The sequence below is a fragment of the Myotis lucifugus genome, unplaced genomic scaffold, assembly GCF_000147115.1.
Source record: "Myotis lucifugus unplaced genomic scaffold, Myoluc2.0 scaffold_49, whole genome shotgun sequence".
NCBI lineage: Eukaryota > Metazoa > Chordata > Mammalia > Chiroptera > Vespertilionidae > Myotis > Myotis lucifugus.
The window spans coordinates 1,291,903-1,315,235 of NW_005871097.1; the positions used below are offsets into that span (position 1 = coordinate 1,291,903).

The 23,333-nt window shown below is 39.3% G+C and overlaps 1 protein-coding gene across 1 annotated transcript in view; it reads left to right on the forward strand.

Moving 5' to 3' along the window:
* Positions 1 to 23,333, forward strand: part of MAP3K15 (mitogen-activated protein kinase kinase kinase 15) — a 75,104-nt gene that overhangs the window by 27,143 nt on the left and 24,628 nt on the right. Inside the window, exons 10-18 of the mRNA XM_023753736.1 lie at positions 1,092 to 1,239; positions 2,894 to 3,004; positions 10,644 to 10,693; positions 12,198 to 12,293; positions 13,814 to 13,901; positions 15,759 to 15,892; positions 17,673 to 17,800; positions 20,695 to 20,825; positions 20,956 to 21,061. Of these exons, the coding sequence (XP_023609504.1) occupies positions 1,092 to 1,239; positions 2,894 to 3,004; positions 10,644 to 10,693; positions 12,198 to 12,293; positions 13,814 to 13,901; positions 15,759 to 15,892; positions 17,673 to 17,800; positions 20,695 to 20,825; positions 20,956 to 21,061 (992 nt within the window). The remainder of the gene's footprint in view (positions 1 to 1,091; positions 1,240 to 2,893; positions 3,005 to 10,643; positions 10,694 to 12,197; positions 12,294 to 13,813; positions 13,902 to 15,758; positions 15,893 to 17,672; positions 17,801 to 20,694; positions 20,826 to 20,955; positions 21,062 to 23,333) is intronic.

Below are 23,333 nucleotides of genomic sequence, written 5' to 3' on the forward strand. Positions count from 1 at the left end.
CATCATATTGTTAGTATAAACTATCTGCTATGGCTCACGGTTTCAGGTAAACAAAGACACTCCTATCTCAAGCAGGCTATCCCAAGAGCTTAGAGGTGATTTTCCAGAAACCAGTCTAGGGTCAGATTTTTCTTTGGAATGTGTAGAGTTTGGGCAACACAGGCCAGCTGAATTAATCCTGTACTGCACAGTATCCAAGCAAGTCATTCATAGTCTAACTGATCTGTCTTCCCAGGATAGCTCTAGACTTTATCCTCAAAGCGAAAAATAGTACTCGGATGCTTTCACCTGAACATCCCTGTTTAGTGCTACAGAAAATGTGACCACCACTGCCTAGGAACTATTTCAAAAAGTTAGACTTGCCTATGAACAGTAAAGTTGTGGTTGGATTCAAGATCTCAGAATATCAAAATCTACCTGCTCAGATCTAATTTTTTTAAAAAAAGACAGTAAGTTTCACATCAGTGATTGCCAGCGGTCCAGGAGTTGGGAATGAGGGAAGAAGGTGTGACTATAGAAGGGAGGAAACAAGACGAATCCTTGTGGCAATAGAAATGTTCTCTGTCTTGGCTGTATGAAGGTCAATATCCTGATTGTGACATTGATCTAGAATTTATGAAATATTACCGTTGGGGTGGAGTAAACCAGGCCAAGGCAAGGGGTACATAGGGTCTCTCAGTGTTGTCTCTTACCACTGAATGTAAGTCTCAAAATAAAAAGTTGAATTTAAAAAGAAAAAGATAATGAGTTTGAAATTCTGTCATTTTACAAGTGCTTTGAACTTCAAACTACATTCTCTTATTTAAGACAGCAAATGCTTGCCAGGCTCTGCTTTGAAGCACTGTGTACCTAAATTGAGGTTTAGACCAATTTTGATAAAAAGTCATGTTGTATGATTTTGTTGAGTAAAATTATTTTGCCCACTATTTGGGCTTATTTTAATTAAGTATATGGCTGCCAAATGATTAAGAAGCACTCACTACACAATATTAATTTAAATAAAAAGCTTTCAGGAAACTTCTTTTAAAGGGAATAGAATTGAACTCACTTTCTTTGGGAATCTAATTTATTGGTGCTTGTGATTTTTCCAGGTACCTACGATCATTAGTTCAGAATTTGTTTTTAATTCTGCGCTTCAAGAAATTCATCGCACCGTTATCCAGGCGAGAACTGCTTAACTTCTGGTTAGATTTAATTTTTGAGGCATCAAAGGAAGTTGCTAATGGACTCAGATTTCCAGTAAGATATCCTAAATTTGTTTCTTTTTAAAAATTAATCTTTATTGTTGAAAGTATTACAGATGTCCCCCCCCCCTTTTTCCCCATTGACCCCCTCTTCTCTACTCCCATTCTCTCCCTAGGCTTTTATCCCACTATTGTCTGTGTCCATGGGTTATGCATATATGAATATGAGTTCTTTGGTTGATCTCTTCCCTCCTTGTCCCTTCCATTTGAGAATCCTCAGTCTCTTGCATGCTCCCATGTCTCTGGATCTATTTGTTTGTCAGATTTTTTTTTCATTAAATTCCACATATAAGTCAGATCATGTGATACTTGTCTCTCTGTCTGGCTTGTTTTATTTAGCATTTATTTCTTTAAGATAAAAGTAAAAAGAAACTGGGGATTGGTGCCATCTAATTATTGAATACTTAGAGTAATTGAATAGTTAAACTATTCATCAATCTTATGTGGAATCAACCAGTGATAGATCAACTTACTAGAAAATATTGGCTATACAGTTGACCCTTGAACAACATGGGTTTGAACTGTGTGGGTCCAGTGGATTTTTTTCAATAAATACTGTATTCTCTACAATAGAGTGATTTTGTCTCCCATGGGACATTTAGCAATGTCTGGAGACATTTTTGGTTGTCACAATTGTGGGGAAGGTATTGCAACTGGCAGCTTATGGAGTAGAGGCCATGGATGCCACTAAACATCCCACCGTGCACAGGACAGTCCCACCTCCCCACACACAGAATTGTCCATCCTACAATGTCAGTAGCGCCACGGTGCTCTAGAACAGGGCAGTACTAATAGTGAAATTTTGGAATTCAAAGCAGTTTTCTCTTGGGGTTTGGTTTGTCTCTAGTGCCACAAATTACTTTTTAAAATTTTACTGAGAAGCAAAATTGCTTTTATCTTTTTATTGAATTTTTGTTGCAGTTTTATGACCATCTTATAAGGAGGCCTAAGTAAGATATCTAAACATTCTGGAAACAACTTCAAATAATTGTGTTTCATATGTATGCCATGAGATTTTGTGAACACGTAGCATTCAAGAATCTCATTAAAAAGCTAATAACAGATTAACTTATTTGAAATGATAATCTCTTCCCAGGCTAAGCAATCTTAAACATTCTGCTTTATTTATTTTGGAAATTCACTATCTCTTTCCTGTACATTCTGCTCCCCTCCCCACCTTCCTCTCTCTCTACCCTAACAATATAAAACATGGCTGACGTCACCTCACTTTTTCATCCCCTTGCATTTTTTAGAATTGGTACCTACCTGTGACCAACCAGTTAACGTCCTCATATCTCTCAAAAACTATAGCATCCCTCTTTTTTTCTGTCACTTCCCCAACCAGGCCTTTCTTGACTACCCTGTCTAAAGAAGCTCCCCCCTCCAACTCTCACCTTTATTCTGCCTTATTTCTTCACAGTTCTATATGATACTGTATATCCCTATCTGTTCTTCCATCTGCCCCATCAGGACAACGGCCTCCTGATGACAGAGACTCCTGTTGTGGGCTTCTGTGTCCATAGGTCTTAGAATAGGGTTACAGGTCCTTCATGAGTGTTTGTGGAGTACACAGCTTCCCACTTCCTCAGTGGGCAGGGTGACCTATTTTGTATATTCCTGTGCATTACAGAAATCCATTCTTCTTCTAGGTTCTGGTGATAGAACCAACAACCAAAATCTACCAGCCATCATATGTCTCTATAAATAATGATGCTGAGGAGAGGATGGTTTCTCTGTGGCTTGTCTCACCCCCAGAAACGGTAAAAAAAAGATCATCAACAGCTTTTTCTTTATTCTGTACTAGAGGCCCAGTGCATGAAAATTCATGCACTCAGTGTGTGTGGGGGGGAGGGGTCCCTCAGCCTGGCCTGCACCCTCTCACAGACCAGGAGCCCTTGGGGAATGTCTGACTGGCGGCTTAGACCTGAGGGCTGATTAGGATCAGGGGATGGTGCCAGCTGTCGAGCGGCCAGCCCTGCCCCCCATTGCCCCACCCCAACCCCCCATCACCACCCCCACGCTCCCCCCCATCACCGTCTCCTCCCTCTGCCCGCTGACACCTACCTTGGCTGGCCTGGAGCTGCCCACTCACCAGCTCCGCCCCCTGGTTGTTCCACCATTCAGTCGATTTGCATATTAGGCTTTTATTATATAGAATGATTTAATCAAATATTTGATTCTCAAGTAGAGGAGTCTATGTTGTACTTGAAAGAGCAGGCAGCTGTGCCTAACTTCTGAGTTATGGGAGTAGATGAGAGAGTATAACCACAGATGAAAGAAAGAAGGCAGATTTTTCCATTATATATATTTATATTATGTATGTATGTGTATATATAGATAAATTAATGCAGGCTTGTTGAAAAAAAGTTAAACAGTGAGGTAGTAGATAAGGAATAAAGGGCAAGTCCCTACAAATCTCCTAAACCTAGTTCTCATTCCCATCCCCAATGATTTGGTGGCTATCTATATCTTTTTTCTAAACTCACTTATATGTTTATAATGTGTGTATACATACACACATTATATGTATTATATAATATATAAGAGAGAAAGGCACTCATTAAAGTGAGGTCATATACTATATATTCATTGTTTTGCAACATGCTTTTTTTACTGGTTTGTACACATGGACAGTTTTTATGAAGCACACACAGATCCACTTGATTTTTTAAGGGTAACATTCCTGTACTAGTATCATGTGATTCATTTCTGAATATGGATAAACCATAATTTGTTTGACCACTTTCCTGCTGATGCGTATTTAGGTCTGTTTTGCTCTCTAGCCAATGGTAGCTGTGCTGGTGCACATTGGCGGTTACACCCTACTACGCTCATGTAGCTGTTTCCAGAGCAGGGATTCCCAGAAATGGTCCTGTTGGATTCAGGACTAAACACATTTAACGTTCAATAGCTGCCATCAAACTTGTACCTTTCCGATTTTACTCACACCAACCATATAGGAGTGGAAACATTTGAATTTAATTGCCCATTAAAGAGATTATAGAAATGCTAGACCAGGCCTGATGTTTTGTGATAACAGCTATATTTTTATTTCTACATATCTAAAGTACTTCACTAGCTTTTTGCTTTAATAAAATATTTCACTATTCCATTGATATAGGTACAAAATAGCTCATGTTGTGACATGTAGTTGTAGAAAAAATTAATTGTATTAAAGTTATAAATAAAATTATTTGTAGTAATAAAAAGATGTAGCATCTTTGACAAGTGCACTAGATAGATCTATTTGCTATGTATGTTTTCATGGAGTGTAGAGAGCATTCTGCCATAATAACTTGGCAAAGAAAGATTTTTTTCCCTGGAAACAAGCGTGTGGGCAAATTATTTTAATCAGGTGAAAATAAGCAATATCTTTAAAAAAATAAAGTGCTACATTCATTGGACAATGAGTAGAAGCTCAGTATCATATTAGAAATTCCTTATCAGAAATAGTAATGATACAACTTCCCATTGTTAATGGGTGTAAAGTTTGAGTTATGCTAGATGAATACACTACAACTATCTGCTGTACAATTTAGTGCCTGTAGTTAACAATATGGTATTGTGCCCTTCAAAATTTAAGAGGGTAAATCCCATGTTATGTGTTCTGAACACACACACACAAATAAATAAAAACAAAAACCAAGGGACACAAGAACACTTGGGGGTGATGGATATGTCTATTACTTTGATTGTGGTTATGATGTCATGGGGCTTTGCATACACCTAAACTCATCAAGTTATGCATATTAAATATGTGTAGTTCTTTAAATAATAATTAGACCTAAGTCATGAATGATATCTCAAGTTGTCTTCATCTGCTTGAGATGCTGTAACAATACCATAGACTGAGTGACTTAACAGAAATTTATTTCTTGTAGTTCTAGAGGCTAGAAAGTCTAAGATCAGAGTCCCAGCATAGTGAGGTTCTGGTGAGAGCCCACTTTCTGGTTTCTAGATGGTGGTCTTGCTTTGTCCTCATGTGAGTGAGAGAGAGAGACAGGGAGCTCTCTCCTGTCTCTTATAAGGGTACTAATCCTATCATGAGGGCTCCACCCTCATGACTTAATTACCTCCCAAAGACCTCACCTCTAAATGCCATCACATTAGGAGTTAGGGCTCCAATAGATGAATTGGAAGGGACATAAACATTCAGCCCATAATACAAGCCTAAGCCAGTAAACTTGTCTAATATTTAACAGTGAAGCAGCCTTCTCATTGATAATAGAGTCAGCAGCCATTAGTGAAGACAAGCTGCCATAATGTGCTTGGGGCTTTTTTTCCTGTCCTGTGTGCATTAAATATTTCAGTACAAAAGAAAAATTAAAGCTATAATAAAATACATACATGGTCATTTGAAGAATGCATGTGTCTTCTATTAAATTTTCATCTGGGTTTTTTAGCCTTTTATTGAAGTATTACATAGACACAGAAAAGTGCATCAGTCATAAATTATTGATTTTGACCAAGTGAACATACGTGGGTACTCAGTGCAGGTCAAGAAAGAGATTCACCCACCAAAACCCTTTCGTGCTTCCTTTGTGCCTCTCTCCAGACACTATCTCCATGAAGCACTCTGTTCTCAATGTTGGAATTCTTATACCAGAGACCAACTTTGCTTATTTTCAAAATTTTCAAAATTCTGATCTGTAATTTCACTATTCCATTGATATAGGTACAAAGTAGCTCATATTATGACATGTAGTTGTAGGAAAAATTAATCGTATTAAAGTTACTCTTCATACTTTTGCAGCAAAATTGTTTTGGCCTCATGGAATTCTTCAGACTTTGCCTACTGCATTTGAATCCTATAATGGTTGCTGGCCCTTAATGGAAATTTCCATTGGTACATATACTACCTTACTAGTTGTAAATGTTTTACTTTGTATATAGTTCATAATAAGAACTGAGAAAGGCCGTAGCCGGTTTGGCTCAGTGGATGGAGCGTCGGACTGCAGACTGAAAGGTCCCAGGTTCGATTCCGGTCAAGGGCATGTACCTTGGTTTCGGGCACATCCCCAGTGGAGGGTGTGCAGGAGGCAGCTGATCGATGTTTCTCTCTCATCAATGTTTCTAACTCTCTATCCTTCTCCCTTCCTCTCTGTAAAAAAATCAATAAAATATATTTTAAAAAAAAAGAACTGAGAAACAACTACATAAGCAGCAACTGTTAGTTTTCCTTGACTGATGAAATGTTCCATACAAGTGCTTATAGTTGTCAGAGCATTCATCTGAGAAAAATATAAATTGCCTTTGATTTTGCCCTCATGTTGAATTTTGAAATTCTGCCGATTGTGAAAGCAATCATATTTGCCTAGAATGAAATGACATTTTTCTACACAGTGTTGTTGAATTTTTCCCCGTGGGCTATGAATGGTGGGAGAGATCACACATATTCACATGTTCACCCACACACAGCATCTCTATAAGATGAGATTAAGTTGTGGTTTATTAGCCAAGGATACAGGAACTTACGCTGGTCAATGTTTAACAACCAACTCTCCCACGGACACCGGAGCAGAGGGCTGACTTGTCATGCTTACTGATTTCTATGGTATAAATTCTCCAACCATGGCCACTTTCAAACAAGCTACATTGGGTCACCAAGTGTGGGGTTAGGAAGAGATGTGAAAAATTGGCCTTCCCAAGCTGGCACAAGCTTCATGCAGCACATCCATGCAAGGTCACACAGGGCAGAGGCAAATGCAGCACTTCTCCCTCAGCTCCTCATGGGCCCCAAAGTCACCAACAGACACATAATGGCTACCAACACTGTCCCCATGGGTAGGGCTGCTGGATTTGGGAAGCCCCTTTTGGGGGGTGCCTTTTATACTTATATCAGAAACAGTACAAACTTACACAAGAAGTCTGTGCTCTTAACACAAAATTGTCATAGACACCCAAGATTCCTCCCCAAAAGTCTGCATTCTGGGGGTAGGAGGGCAGAAGCCGAGTGGGGCCCAGGGGATCTTGGAGGCATGCCCTCCCTCCGGCTTCCTAGCCCATTTCTCCATAGCCCACCCTGGCTCTGCTTCCTGTGCACGTTTACTCAGGGCTTCTGACTCTGACATGGAAAGTTACAATCTTGACTATTTCCTTACCGTGATTTAGATGTTTAAATATCCCCTCTCAGAAAAGATTAGGACACTACCTTACAGAAGGCTCCAACAGGAGGAAAACAGTTGTGGCTTTCCTGATCAAGTACTCAGTGCCAGTTGACCCACCAGGACACCAAAGCAGAAACAGTGCATCCAGTCCTGCATTCCCTACCAAAGTTCCTGACAAGCTCCACTTGCAGATACGAGAGAGCACAGACTTTACAGTTTCGTTTATGTAATATTCTAGAACAGGCAAAAGTCTCTGTGGCAGTAGAAGTCAGAATAGCAGTTGCTATTCCATCCTACTGCCCCCCCAGGCTGGCATCACAGGGCTCACATTAGCACTTTTGCTTTTATCCTTCTTCCTCCCTGGAATTCCTTTTTCTAATTACCCAAGTCTAACTTTTATAAAGGCATCTCTGACCACCCTTCCACTGAATGTCTGTAGGCTACCCCATTGCCTGTATCATGTACAAAGTACATCCTGTCACTTATCAGTTTTCCTAAATGTCTCCCCAACTGCATTGCCAGCCCATGCATGACTTCTATGTTTTTATACCCATAGGTCCTACAAATCAGCTCCCCTCCCCAAATGCCTATTGATTATGACATAAAGGGAAAGAGGGAAGGTCCCTATTGTTTACTTTCTTAACTAGTAAATCTTTCTCCCAAATTGAGAAGTTCCCTAAAAGATACCCTAGAGCAGTGGTTGGCAAACTGCGGCTTGCGAGCCACATGCGGTCCTTTGGCCCCTTGAGTTTGGCTCTTCCACAAAATACCACCTGCGGGCGCGCATGTACAGTGCCATTGAAACTTCGTGGCCCGTGCGCAGAAGTCGGTATTTTGTGGAAGAGCCACACTCAAGGGGCCAAAGAGCTGCAGTTTGCTGACCACTGCCCTAGAGTAAACCTGTGATCTGGGAATATTTTGAAAACTTGTGTGGCTGAGCTTTCTGCATATGTGCAGCCTCTTGCTGGGCATGTGGGTCAGACAGGGCTCTCTTGTATCGGCCCTGGTTCATATTTCTGTACCTGAATCCAAAGGCAGATTCCCGCTCTGCAACAATACTCTCTTTCAGTGACTTTGAATACACCTTTCCTCTGAAATACACTCAATCTCTACATGGGTGGGTCTGCTGTCATGGCTTTCATCTTTTACAGCAGTGGTTCCCAAACTTATTTGGCCTACCACCCCCTTTCCAGAAAAAATATTACTCAGCGCCCCCTGGAAATTACTTTTTTTAAATTTTAATAGCAATTAAACAGAAAAATATATGTATTAATGTTTCTACCTTTTTCGTAAAATATAGTAAAGAAAGGTATAAATTAGAAACATTGAAGTTTGAAATTATGAAACTATTTATTGAACTCAGAATAGAAAGTTAAAACAAATGCACCTGTGGCCATCACCATCCCTCTGGATCGCTGCAGCACCCACCAGGGGGCGGTAGCACTGCTGTCATGGCTTTCATCTTTTACAGCCTTAGTCGGCTTCCCATCTCAGAGTAGAAGCTGAAGTCCTGATGATAGCCTCCAAGGCCCCGCATGATCTCCCTCATGAACTCTCTAATCTCCTTTACCGCTACCCCCTCACTCATTCCATTGAGATCCCTCCTTACTGGTCCCCAAACGTGCCAAGCACACTGCTACTTCAGGGCCTTTGCACGTGCTGTTTTCTCTGCTTGGTACTGTTCCCCCAGACATCTGCATGGCTCATTCTTTCACCCTCACTTTTTCTGTTCAAAGTTATCAGGCCTTCCCTGAACATCTGGTTTAGCATCATGACCTCCTGCCCCACTTTAATGCCCTTCCCTGCTTTATTTTTCTTTGCAGCACTCTTCATCCTCCATCACATATTAATTTGCTATTTAATTTAATTTATTGCCCATCTCCCTCACTCTATCGTAAGCCCCATCAAGGCAGGGACATTGTTGTTCTCTGTCATATCTTTAGTGCTTGTACCTTGCCTGGCTCATAATAGGTGCTTAATAAACATGTATGAATGGATCTTCTCCCATTGGGAACTATCCTCCCAGTTGTTCCTGTTGTCATGGCTCCAAGAAATTTGTCACCCAACTGCTTGTAACTGGTCTCCTGAGCAATATGCTCAGTCATTTGGCTCTTACACGTCTCTTCGCAGGGGCGGCGGGGGGTGGGGCGATTACCTGGTAATTTGTGACATTCCTCAGACTAATCAAATGTATTTTCTTATTTTAAATTATTGTTGTGATGTATTGGTAATATAGTCTATGGCCACTGAAACTGGGATTTCAGACATTCCTTCTGAGGCTCAATTTTGTGCAAACTTTAAGGTCAGGAAATAGTGGTGGAAGAAGGGGACAGTTATTTTTTTTAAAAGTGCATCTTGTACAAATTGAAATTTCAGTTAGTCATAGTAGGCTAGCTGCTAAAACAAATAACCCCCAAATGTCAGTGTATTAACATGATAAAAGTTTATGTCTCATATGCTATACAGATTGGCAGGGTCCCCATTCCATCTTGTAGTAAATGGAGAAAGAATATAGAACACTCCTGTGGAGGGTTTTATGAGCCAGGCCTGCAGGTGATGCACATCTCTCCTGCTTGCATCCCATTGGTCAGAAGGCCAATATATGTCGCACCTAGTTGCAAGGGAGGCTGTGAAAAGAGTTACTAGTTATGTGCCCAGGTAGAAAAAGAAATAAAAATTGGTGAACACTGACTGGTGTCTGCCACATTCTTGCTTCTCCAAACATTTTTTCAGGTCACTCACCTTAGGTGGGCTGTTCTCACACTCATTTTAGAATGTTCCTGATATGTTGACAGAAGATGAAAGGCCAGCCATTGTATACTTATGTGCTTATTGTTTCTATTTCAAATTTAGATCATTTGCTTTAAACTGGGTTAGAGATAACAAATGAATATTTATAATACATTAGAAAATGCTCCTGGTTTCCAAATTATGCAAAATATATTGTTCTAACCCCTAAGCCTCTATTGAAAGTAAAATAGCAGCCAGGTTGGTGTGGCTCAGTGGGTGTCAACCTATGAACTAGGAGGTCACAGTTTGATTCCTGGTCAGGGCACATGCCAGGTATGTGGGCTCGATCCTCAGTAGGGGGCGTGCAGGAGGCACCAGTCAATGATTCTCTTGCTCATCATTGATGTTTCTATCTCCCTCTCCCTTCCTCTATGAACTCAATAAAAATATATGTATTTCTAAAAAGTAAAATAGCAGAAGTGATTGACTATAGAATGAAACCAAAAATTATTCTTTACATGGAAAAAATCAAGCTACTGACTTTTGTCTTTGATGCCTGCAGAAACAAATCCATGAATGGAATTTTGAAGCCACTTCCATTAAGGGAATAAGGTAAGAACGTAAGATAAAATGTAATTATTTTTTTAATTCTTTATTAGTTAAGGTATTACAAATGTGTCCTTATCCCCCCCATTAACCCCCATCCCCCCCCACTCATGCTCTCATCCCCCTGTTGTCCATGTCCATTGGTTTGGCTTATATGCATGCATACAAGTCCTTTGGTTGATCTCTTCCAGATAATGATTTTTTATTACTTTAATGTTTCCACTTATTGATAATGTGATATTCTAATTGTTAAGGGAATCAAAAAGGTACTATTTTCTCTTTTGTTTACCCTATCTGAGTTAATTCATAATGTATTGCTAGTAATGACTTCTTGGCTTGTTTTTGCGGGGGGGGGGGTATTTTAACTTGCATTTTTAAAAAATTTATACTTATTGTTGAAAGTATTGTAGCTATCCCCTTTTTGTCCCCCATTCACCTCCTCCACTCTGCTCCCACCCCTTCTCCAGGCCTTCACTGCACTATGTCTGCCCATGAGTTATGCATATATGCATATATAAGTTCTTTGGTTAATCTCTTCCTGCCCCCTCCTTCCCTCTGAAATTGTCAATCTATTGCATGCTTTAGTATCTTTTTTCTATGTAACAGATCAAACTCTCATCTCAAACTTTAAAAAAAATAATGAAGTTATATATCTATATAAAGAGAAAGTATTTTTTCTTTGATCCAATACTGTGCAAGTTCTCAGGGCAACCATCCCCCCCCCACCTCTACCCCCCCCAAACTAAAGTGGGGAGCTACTTGGTAATGACACTTGGCTGAGTTCTCCTGGACATTGTTATTAGTGAAGGGGTTGGGTTGGTGTTCTGAGGAGAGGTGTGGTGCATGCTCTTTGTTTCAGGAGTGATGACCATTCAAGTCTCAAATTTTACAAATTTTTACAGCTATACTCTGAGTCTTACCCTGTCAGCACATCTGAGGATGGGAGCAGGTCTGAAGCAGCTGAGTTCTAATCCCTCTCTTGCTGTTTGACCTTGGGAAAGTCACAGCCTGTCTAGGTCTCAGCTTCTTCTAGCTTCCACCAAATTAAGGGCTTGCACCACACAGCTCTATATCCTTTCTCTGATTCTGAGTCCACAGGCCACTGAATGAATCACCTGTAGGATAAAGTTTACATCACTTTAAAGGGAGAGAAATAACTTTTTAAAAAAAGTAGGGTATTTTTGAAGTCTAGAAATTCCTATATTATAATAAATTATTTTACAAATACCTTTCCTGTCTTATGAAATTTTAAATTCTTGAGGACAGAGACCATATTTTATCCCCTTTCCTGTTGCCCATATGAATATATAGTAAGTTCTTGATACATAATAAAGTCAGTTGATGAATATAAACTCAAACATAACCAAGATAAATGTCCCTACTATTTAAATCCATTAAAACAATGAGTCTTAAAATTTTGTAAAATGGAAGAAAAGCTGTTATTAGATTGTTTTCTAAATTTAAAAATTAACATATATAAGAACATTCTTAATGCTTTAAATTTTTACAGCATATCCACATTTGATGAACAGTGTTGCTTTCTTTACATCTATGATAACTCTGATGACTTTCAAATCTGCTTTTCCACCAAAGAGCACTGTAGTAGGTGAGTTATACCTGGTTCAAATATTTGCAATCTAATTATGGTGAATCATTTTTTAAGGGCCTTTGTTGTGAAAAATATTTATTGCTCTACTGCCTTTCCTGAAATTTTTACTTAAGGAAAATTATTTTTACAGCTTTATTGAGATATGATTCACATACCACATGAGTCAGACATTTAAAGTATGCAATTTAATGTTCTTTTTAGTATATTTACAGTTTTGCAATAATCACATCTACTTTTAGAATATTTTCATCACTCACCAAAGAAACTCAATATTTGACAGTCACTCCCCATTTTCCCTTCAACCCCAGCCCTATGCAACCATTAATCTACTTTCTGTCTCTATAGATTTGCTTATTTTTGACATTTCATATAAATAAAATACAATATGTGGTCTTTTGTGACTGGCTTCTTCCACTTAATATAAAATTTTCAAGTTCATCTGTGTTGTAGCATGTACCAGTACTTCATACTTTTCTGTGGCTGAAGAATATTCAATTGCATGGATAGACCACATTTAATTTATATGTTCATCAATTAAAGGCATTTGGGTTGTTTCCACTTTTGGGCTATTATTAATAATGCTGTTATGAACATTTGCATGTAAATTTTTGTGTGGACATGTTTCATTTCTCTTGGAGCCAAATTTCAATTTGTTTGAGTCTTACGGTAACTCTAAAAAAAAAGTTTATAATTAGTCAAATCACTTGTATGCAAATAAACAACTACCCAAATCTAGGAAGTGACTGATGTGGCCCAGAAGGATTTTTGAGAAAGATTTATGCATAATAGTTGATATTAAGCTTAATCTGTGTCAGCAGAATGATGAGGCCACCTTGTACATTTCTTCCTTACATCTCCCCTGTTAAAGACCTTATTTCCAACCATTAACTAGAGTGTCTACAACTTGAGAGTTGATGGTCCCACTGTCCTTAATAATGATTAAATCATCTCTGGAACACTGTCACGGGGATGGACTTAAAGAGTAGTCCAGGGACACTTTTGAAGAATTATCTGTTAGTGGAGTGACTCACAAACAAGTCCTGGGGGAACATTGAGGGAACAAGGAGGAAAAACTTAATAGGGACATAGTAAAATTATGTACTTTTTCTAATGGGCTGTTATATAAAAAGGGGATTAATTCTAAGGAATCTGTGGATGAGACCCACATAAAAGAAGTCTTAGTTCAATATAAGTGAAGCATTTCTCATTGAGTTTTTCAAAGAATGGGGTGCCTTATGTAGTAATGACTTCTCTATCACTAGAGTGTTTAAGCATCAATCGGCTAGCCAGTTGGTGGGGATACTGGATAGAAGGGATTCGAGTATCATGTCAGTATTTGAACTAGATTAGATAACCATTAAAGTACCATGTCAAATCAAGGAGTGGATTGATTGTCCCATGAACTTATAAAAGCTTGTTTTATATTTTATTGTAGTTTAATGTAAGATGGCTAAAGTAAAGTTAGGGAATAAAAGTGATCATAATTAGCAGCATCTTTGTGACATTTGCTGTTGTAGATTTTGTTTTTTGGTCAAAGAGATGATAACAAATGAAGTGGACAATACAGTGAAGCTGGAGGAAGACAATGATGAGGACACCTTAGAGGTGAGTCACAGAAGACCTAGAACATGGAAAAAGTTATTTATTGTATCTTTGATGCTTAAAGAAAATACTGCATTTTTTGTGAAAAAATTGTATATGTATATTTAAAAATACTCATTTATGAACGAGCTAACCATCACTATCCATGGCTTTCAGAGATTAGGTTTAATGCATCTCTATAGAAAAACTCTCAGCCAGGATGTTTAAGAAAACTTTGGCATAGACTAGACTAAAATTTTCCGTTATACACAATCTCTGGAAAAGTTTTTTCTAAGCCAGTTAATCATGTTTGTGAGATTACAAGAAAAATGGTTGACCAACTAGAAGCAGACTTTTTCATTTATGCCTACAATGACTTTAGTTATAGCTACTTGCATATAATATATTAAATATAACGATTTTAAAATCATTTTTAAGAAAATAGGATCATCATAAGCTCTTTTGAACAGCACAGTTGTAGTACACCATTACACATATATTTAAATCTTGCTCAATTATTCAGATTTTCCATTAATTCAGGTTCTCCCAATGATTACTATTTAATGGAATTTTATTATACTTTCAAATTACACTGAAATTAATTCCTTGAAGCTGCTTTCAGAAAAATATCAAAGGGGTAATTTTAATAATTGAGTCAGGTATTTGAATTCTTAGCTTAGAATCAATGTTTATTGTAGGAATGAACTAAGGGATGTACTTTGAAGGTAACAGATGTGGGACAGAGAAAGGTGTGTAATAGAAACCTTTTATGGAGCAGGCTGATGATGTCTGGTTTAATCAGACAGTAATGGGGACTCATTAATAACCTTAATTGTCATGAGCACCCCTAGAAGTAGATGGGAAGAGACATGCATGCACGCTGTTCTCTGTACTTCCATAAGTTGGCACAGTAGAGCATAGGAAGCAACAGAAATAATCCGTTGTTGCTTCTGCTTTACGTAAGTATTGCTCAGCATAGAGTTCCATTTGTTTTAATCCTCAAGAAGAATCAACTAGAACAGCAGTCACCAACCTTTTGGACTTCACAGACCACCAGTGGTCAGCGGACCACCGGTTGGCGACCGCTGAACTAGAATGCAGCTGTGTACCAACTTTTGATGATAAATTTTGGGGAACAAAATAGCAGTCCTAATTATAGGTCAATTTGTACAGTATATGTAATGCTGGATTTATACATTCAAAGGGGGGTGGGGAGGAGGCCCAGCATATGTACTTTGTATTAAGACAAATTTAATTTTATTGACCTTCCCATTCATTCTGGGCTATAGAAAGGTTTGTTTTCTAATACGTTAATAAGGGATCATGCAGGAAAACACCTATTTGGGGTAGTTAACATGCTAAGAACCATTTTTAAATTGCAGCATTAAAATGGGGAGTAATCTCCAAAGGGTGAGCCAGCTAAGTTTCAGATGAGCCATATTTTTTAATTTCTTGGATTCTATTTCATAAAATCATGTTATGAATATATGGGTAACAGAATTCTACCCCTTTAAAATAAGTATTTAATTAAAAGAACATAACCTAAGAAATGTGACTTGCTTGGTACTGAACATTATTCATAAGTTTTTATTTATTTTTTAAAATATATTTTTATTGATTTCAGAGAGGAAGGGAGAGAGAGATAGAAACACCAATGATGAGAGAGAATCATTGATCAGCTGCCTCCTGCAAGCCCCCTGCTGAGGATCAAACCCTGACCAGGAGTGGAACCATGATTTCCTGGTTCATGGATCAAAGCTCGGCCACTGAGCCACACCAGCTGGGCTTCAGAAGTTTTTAAAAACTGCAGTACAATGTTTGGGCTGTTATGGGGCTTCTCCACAAGTGGTGTGCTTTTCAATTTTGCTTTTCCTTCTTTAGTATGAGTATGACCTTGATATGAATGGTAATCGAGTTGTGCTGGGAAAAGGCTCATACGGGATCGTGTATGCCGGGAGAGACCTGAGTAATCAACTACGGATCGCCATCAAAGAAATCCCAGAGAAAGATTTCAGGCAAGTGGGGCAGACCTTCCACATTTCTTCAGGCATCACCTCCACAACCAAATCCCGTGTCCACCACCAATGGTGCAAAGGATTTAAGGATAAGAACATTATGTCATCAAAAAATTTGCAATTCTCTAGTAATAAGGGTGATTTACTTTTGTTCTCTGCATATTATAAATAGATTGAGAGGAACCAAGAGGCATGGGGATTGCAGTCATACTTTAAAAGAAAATTAGTTTTATTTCCACCCATCAACTAAGTCGACAGTTTTATATTTTTACAGAATATGAAATGTGGTAAAAATTTAGCTTTTTGCAATACAGACTTCTTTTATACCCTGCCTTTCAACCCCACACATAGATTTTGGGTGTTGTTGTTTTGTGTGTTTTTTTTTCATCACCAGTAATACTAACTCATTTCTTTTTTTATAACTTTTTAAAAAATCTTTATTGTTGAAAGTATTACATAGGTCCTCATTCTCCCCCCCCCCCATTAACCTTTTCCAGCTTAACTCATTTCTTCACATTTTTAGAGTCTAATTAAATTATTATTCCTTTTAAAATTTATTTCCCACGTAATTCTAAATAAGTACATTGCAGTGTTGACTATGAAGTGTTTTTTTGGGGGGAGGGGGGTTGCTGCATGTACTATCTCCTTCAACTGATTGCTATAGTTGTTTCAGCTTTTCATTGCTGATCGTTGTTCCTGGGATTCAGAGCTAGAGGGCACCTTAGAGACTGTTTTGTCCCATTTCCTAAATTTACAGCCTGAACTTATGATATTTGGCACTTTCTCTGTGCCAGATTCTGGGTTGGCACTGGAGACTAAAAGGTTACTAGGATACTGTCCTTATCCCAGGGTTCTCCCAGTTTGGTAGGGAATACAGAAACCTGCCTGGAAGCTAGAGTAACAAGTGTTATTAAAAAAGGGTACACAGAGAGTTTGTAGAGCATAGGAAAGGAATGAATTACTTTTCCTGGGTGATTTGTGGCAAGTTTAAGAAAATAAATCAACTTTGAGGGATGACTAGGAGTTTGCTTGGTAGAAAAGGAGGCCAGAGCATTCTATGCTGAGGGAAGAACAGCGCTGTTAAGCATGGTGTATTCAGAGAACAACAAATTGTTGTAGTGACTTGAATATAGAAAGTGGGGCAGTAAAGGGTTCTTGAGATGAGGCAAAAAATTTAAAAGATGTAGTCTGACCTGAGTTTGAAGGTTCTTTTGTGCCATGTTAAGCAATATAGTCTTTATGTGAACTTTGTGAAGGAAAATTAAGTGATGAGATGTATGTTTTAGGAAGAGGGAGTATGGTGACTAGGGATAGAATAGACTTAAGAGGCCAGAAGCTGGGACAGGGAGGTCCATTAGGTGCCTTCTGCTATAGTCTAGAGTGAGTCTGCAGAATGAGACTAGAATGCTGAGGACAGAACCTTTTAGGACACCACCCTTCATGGGGGCTGGTGAGAGAGGCCAAGGATGGTTAAAGAGTTCAGGCCCTAACACACTAGTGATCATAACAACAGCAGCCATTTAATGAGTACCTACCACACAGCAGGCACTCCAATGAGTGTCTGAGAAATTTAACCCACTTTGGTCCCCAGCAGTCCTGTGTGGCTGGTATTATTACCCCTAATTTACAAATGGGAAGCTGATTAGGCTCATGGGATCCAAGGGAGAAAAAGTTTCCAGAAAGAAGTGATGGCCAGCAATAGGGCAGGTACTGGTGATATAATGTGGACCCTAAGCCCCTGGGATTTGGCAGGTGACACTGGCTTTGTTTTTCCTACTAGGAACTCCCAATCTCTTCATGATGAAATAGCCCTGCACAAGAACCTCAAGCACCGCAATATCGTTCAGTACCTGGGCTCTGTTTCTGAAAATGGCTACATTAAGATATTCATGGAGCAGGTGCCTGGGGGTGAGTAGTCGCTGGTCTTCTGGTCTCACACTCTGAAAATCACTGATGGGATATAATATGCATATCATTATCCATCCTGCCATTTAAACAATGACAGACCTCTCAGATGTGGAAAAGCATTTATTTCTCAGAGGAGTTGGATGCAACTTTCCATTGTCACAAACAGTCCATTTCTGGTTTCTTAATTCAATCATCAAATATTCATTGAGGGTCTGCTGAGTGATGGAGACAGAGATGAGTAAAGCGTAGTCTCCAGTCTTAAGGCCTTCACAATCTAGGAGTTTAAAGGTGGTTTAAACAAGGCAGGACAGAAGTTTATTAAAATGACATTGTAAAATAACATGTTGACAGTGAAATCAACACCAGTGCTTTATCTACAAAATCCCCAAAAGCAGCAGTATGGTGCAAAACTGTGAGTTCCTTGTGTCTGGAGCCAGATCGTCTCATTTGAATTGGTCTGTTTGCAAGTTGTGTGACCTCAGGCAAATTCTTTACTTCTCTGTGCCCTCAGTTTTCTGATTGACTAAATGAAATATAAATTGTAGTAATACAATCACTACAATAATTGGTGTGTAAACGTAAAACACACACATACACACACACACACACACACACACACACATTAAAACCTGTAAAAAAAATTGTGAGTTTACTTGAGCCAAACTGTTGACAGTTGCCAGGAAGCAGAATCTCAATGTATTGAGATAGTGCTCCAGAGAATGGCGGTTTTTCACCTTGTTTTAATATATTTTGTTGATTTCTGAGAGGAAGGGAGAAAGAGAGATAGAAACATGAATGATGAGAGAGAATCATTGATTGGCTGCCTCCTACTAGGGAATCGAGCCTTCAACATAACATAGGCATGTGCTCTTGACCAAAATAAAACCTGGGACCCCTCAGTCTGCAGACCAATGCTCTATCCACTGAGCCAAACTGGCTAGGGCTCACCTTGTTTTATACATTACAATCAAAGGAGGAGACATAAGTGGGTTACATAAAATCCATTGGTGATAGATTAGGGAGGTGGGAGAAAGCAAAGCGGGGAAACCTCTGGGATTGGGTAAATAGTAAAATGATAGACACATGCTTCTTTACACAGGTGGGTGTAAGGGAGTTAACAGTCAACAATTAATATGATAAAAATAACAATGAGGGAATCTGTGGTCTCAGTCAGGGCGCCAGGGCTGTGCCCTGAGGGGTCCAGAAAAAGAGAAGTTAAAGTTACCCTGACATTTCACAGGTAAGTTATCTTAGATGCAAAAAGACAATAGGCTCAGTAAAGATCTTAGTTGATCTTTGTTGGGGAAGATACTGACCTAGGACATGACTACCCACTATATGCTGCTTTTTCATGAAAGGTTTTCATTTCAGACCATCCTTTGTGGTTACTTTAGGTCTCTTGCGTTTGCAAGGCTGCCACGCCACGCAGGCCTTTCCTGAATTAGGTTAGCATGTGGCCCCTTTTCGTCCACAGGTGTGATAATAAGTATTAGAGTAATACTGACCCTCTCTTAGTGAGAGTTTGGATGGATTGAATGAGAAAATGTATGTCAAGCTCTTAAAATGAAATGGTGTGTGGCAGAGAGCAAGAACTCAGTACGTCTTCATTTAAGTAATTAAAAAATTAATAGTAATGATAATTATAATCTCGATACAAATGTAAGAACTTCAGTTAGAAATCTGTATTTACTCATTCAACTAACAAGTATTAATAGCCTACTATTATAGTAGGAGCCTAACTTATGTATATTAAGAGCCAGACAGTGGGCTTGATTTTGAGGATTACATTAAGGAGAAATAAAGTTTCCTCTTCCCTCAGGTTACTCATAGTCTAAAAGAAAATATGTCAGTTGCTATTCACGTTAATTAATATTCTAGGTGTGAGGTTTAAGAATGACAATAGATGTATACATCCCCTTTTGCAGATGGGGAAACTGAGGCATAGCAAGGTGTTTTTTTCCCCCCCCACAGCTCTGGGTAAAGAGGCAGAGGGTGGGGGAGCCAAGGCTGGCTGATGCCTAAGGGCCTGCACAATGACCTTTAAAAATAAAGTGAAGGGAGGTTTACTTTGAGCAGGGGTCCTCAAACTACAGCCCGCGGGCCACATGCAAATACAAATATTGTATTTATTCCCGTTTTGTTTTTTTACTTCAAAATAAGGTATGTGCAGTGTGCATAGGAATTTGTTCATAGTTTTTTTTTAAACTATAGTCCAGTTCTCCAACGGTCTGAGGGACAGTGAACTGGCCCCCTGTTTAAAAAGTTTGAGGACCCCTGACTTTGGGCCTAAAGGTTTAATGTTTAATAGTATAATTGCAGGGGTTTGCTCAGATGGCACTGTCCCTATGACCTGGCATTGGGGACTTCTCATAATGAGGATGGAGAGACCCAGCCTCCTCTGATCCTGGTCCCTGTCGCCCTAAAAAGCCCCTCCCTCTGGTCCTGTCCACCTCTGAACTCAGGGTGAGGGGTAAGATGTGGCTTTGATCCAAGCTGAGTGGCTGAGACATATATCCAGGATCTACAGTGTTGGGCCAGCCATCCCAAGGTCACAGAGCAACTGTTACGCTCTTCTTCTGACTTTGTACGGCTGATCAGAGCTAAACCCAAAGGTGGCCCCCCTAAATTTCCAGGGTCACAAAGGGGTTCCACTATCCACCTCCTCCGGTCAGGCTGATGTGCTGATTCACTTCTAGTTCCTTCTCTGGCTGCAGTGCTCACTCATTTGGAAACAGGCAACAGATGGAGGAAAAGGCATTGCCTTTAGCCCAGCTACAAAGATTTTGGTATGAGTGCTTATATTAGGATCGAAACATCACCGGACTTTATTTCCCTGCACTCTTAGAACTTAATCTTCGTCACGCTGATGAGTTTTCTGCTGTATCCATTTCCAGGAAGCCTTTCTTCTCTTTTGAAATCAAAGTGGGGGCCGATAAAGGAGTCCACCCTCAAGGTTTACACTAAGCAGATCCTGGAAGGCCTGAACTATCTCCACCAAAACCAGATTGTGCACAGAGACATAAAGGTATTTGCTTGTCTGAGCCAAAGAGGTCTTGTAAATGCATCTCAGATCACTGTTTCTTAAGGTCCAACTCTGTTTTGCTTTCGGGTTTTTTGAAATCTGTCTTTAAGCATTTGTTCTTTCTTTTCTACAGGGTGATAATATTCTGGTGAATACCTATAGTGGAGTGGTGAAAATCTCTGATTTTGGAACCTCTGCACGTCTTGTAGGAGTGAATGCACGTACAGAGACTTTTGCTGGTAATCAGAGCTTGGCTTGTTGGCAATTGATAATTGAAGTGAACGGTGTATTGTCTTAGATTTCAAGTTGTTTGAACTTTGTCATAATGATGCACTTAGCCAGCTACTGTGGCAACAAGATTGCCTTACTTTCTTTTTTGCCTTCAAATATTGGGTCAATGTAGTGCTCTGAGGTTTCTGAGGGTTTCTAAGCAATCGGCAAAATGGTGGCATCTCTTTCAAGTTTAGCAGCACGTAATTTGGAATCATGGATAATTCTGAACAACAGTATTCCTCAGATAACTAAGTAGGATATCTTATTGGTCTGTCATAGAAATAGTCTGTTACTTGAGTGAATTCTGGTACCTCATGCTTTGATAGGATTACGTTTCCAAGGACAGGAATATGGTACGCTAAGTGGATTTGAGGAATTGGAGCTTCTTTTCCATGTGTCAGTGATGGATCATTTAAGTGTTGAGAGGGACCGGATTCACAGAGTGGTCTAAAATTGCCAGATAGCTTTCCATTTACAAGACCAATGAGTAGAATGGTGCTCAAACGCTACCTATGGCCATAGCCGGTTTGGCTCAGTGGATACAGCATCAGCCTGTGGACTAAACGGTCACAGGATTGTGGGCTCATCCCTAGTAGGGGGCATGCAGGAGGCAGCCAATCAATGATTCTCTCTCATCATTGATGTTTTTCTCTTTCCCTCTCCCTTCCTCTCTGAAATCAATAAAAATATATAATTAAAAAAGCTGCCTATGGCTTTTTGAAATTCCTGCTTAAAAGCAACTATAGCAAAAATTTTCATCTTTGGGAAGAAGTTCCATACTAATTTTAGATAAGTAAAGGTTTATGATCCCCTAAGGTATAATACAAGGATCACAAAGATCTTACTTAATGGAATTATGAGACAGTGCTTTTGATTTTATAGCTCTGAAATAAGCTATAAAAGCCAGATGGCTGTTCTCTGTCCCTGCAGCACCAAGCTGTACAGTGGATAGAGTTGGCCTTAGTTTGGGTGATTACTGTCTCAGCTTTGGAAGACTTTTATTCAACAAGAGAATTATTGTATGTTGGCCATTGGATGCCCATAATAGAGACACATTCCCTATCTAAAGGGAACTTTTATATATTAGAAATGACTTTTCAGTTGTAAACTAGGGAGGTACATGCACTCAAAATGGAAAAAGATTGCATCAAGGACTCCACCATAATCTGGATTTTCATTGTTTCTGATATACATATATCAATAGGTATATGAGTGTGTATATATGTACATAAGACTGGAACATATTTTTATTACCTTAATTGAAAATGACTTAAATCCTCCTCTTTGGAAGCCGCCAATTAGCTTGGCAAAATGTAGCAAGAGGGACTCTGATATGACAAGAACTTATTTCAAGGCATAAAACCCCCAACAATTTATCTCATAATTAGCATCCCCAAGGAGAAAAAATTTTCACAAAGACGTGTATAATTCATTATCACATATCAAATTTTCCCAAGTGATTGGCTTGAGGAGGCATGAATTTTGCATTGCAAAATGATGCTGGGGTGTTTGGGGAATAATAAAAAAGAGGTCTCATTTTGGGCAGAAAATTCCCCTGTATATAATTACTCTTTGCAAAACAGAAATCTCAGGATGGACACAGAGGGCCTTTTCCATGCAACTGCCCAAAGGCTCTCAGAGCCTAAAAAGAGAGCCAAAGGCTTCAGGCAACTCCTTGGCCTGAAACCCTCCCTCCTGTGTTCCTCCGAGGGGTCTTCATGTGTGTGTAAACCTGCTAGAACAGGAGGAAGGGCCTTTCTGACCAGTATCAGTCCTCTCTGCTTTTGTTTATTAGAGTTATTGAGGTATAACTTACATATCATAAAATGCACACATTTAAAGTGCACAATTCAATGGTTTCTAGTCAGTTTTCCTAGTTGTGCAGCCATCACCACAAGCTAGGTTTCGTATGTTTCTATCACCCCCAGAAAAGATCCCTGTTCCACCTTTCAGTTAAATCCCATTCCCACCCAGCCCCAGACCCCTGCTGATCTACCCTCTGCATAGATTTGCCAGAAACTGAATGATAGCATGTGTGGTCCTTTGCATGGAGCTTCTTTCACTGCACACTCTTTTTGAGGTTCTCTGTGCTATAGTCTATGTTGGCAATTTGGTTCCTTTTCTGGCTGAATAGTCTTCCATTGTGTGGCTAGGTCACATTCTGTTTATCCGCCCACCGATTAGTGTCATTGGGATTATTTCCACTTTGGGGGTTATTGTGATGATACAGCTATGAAC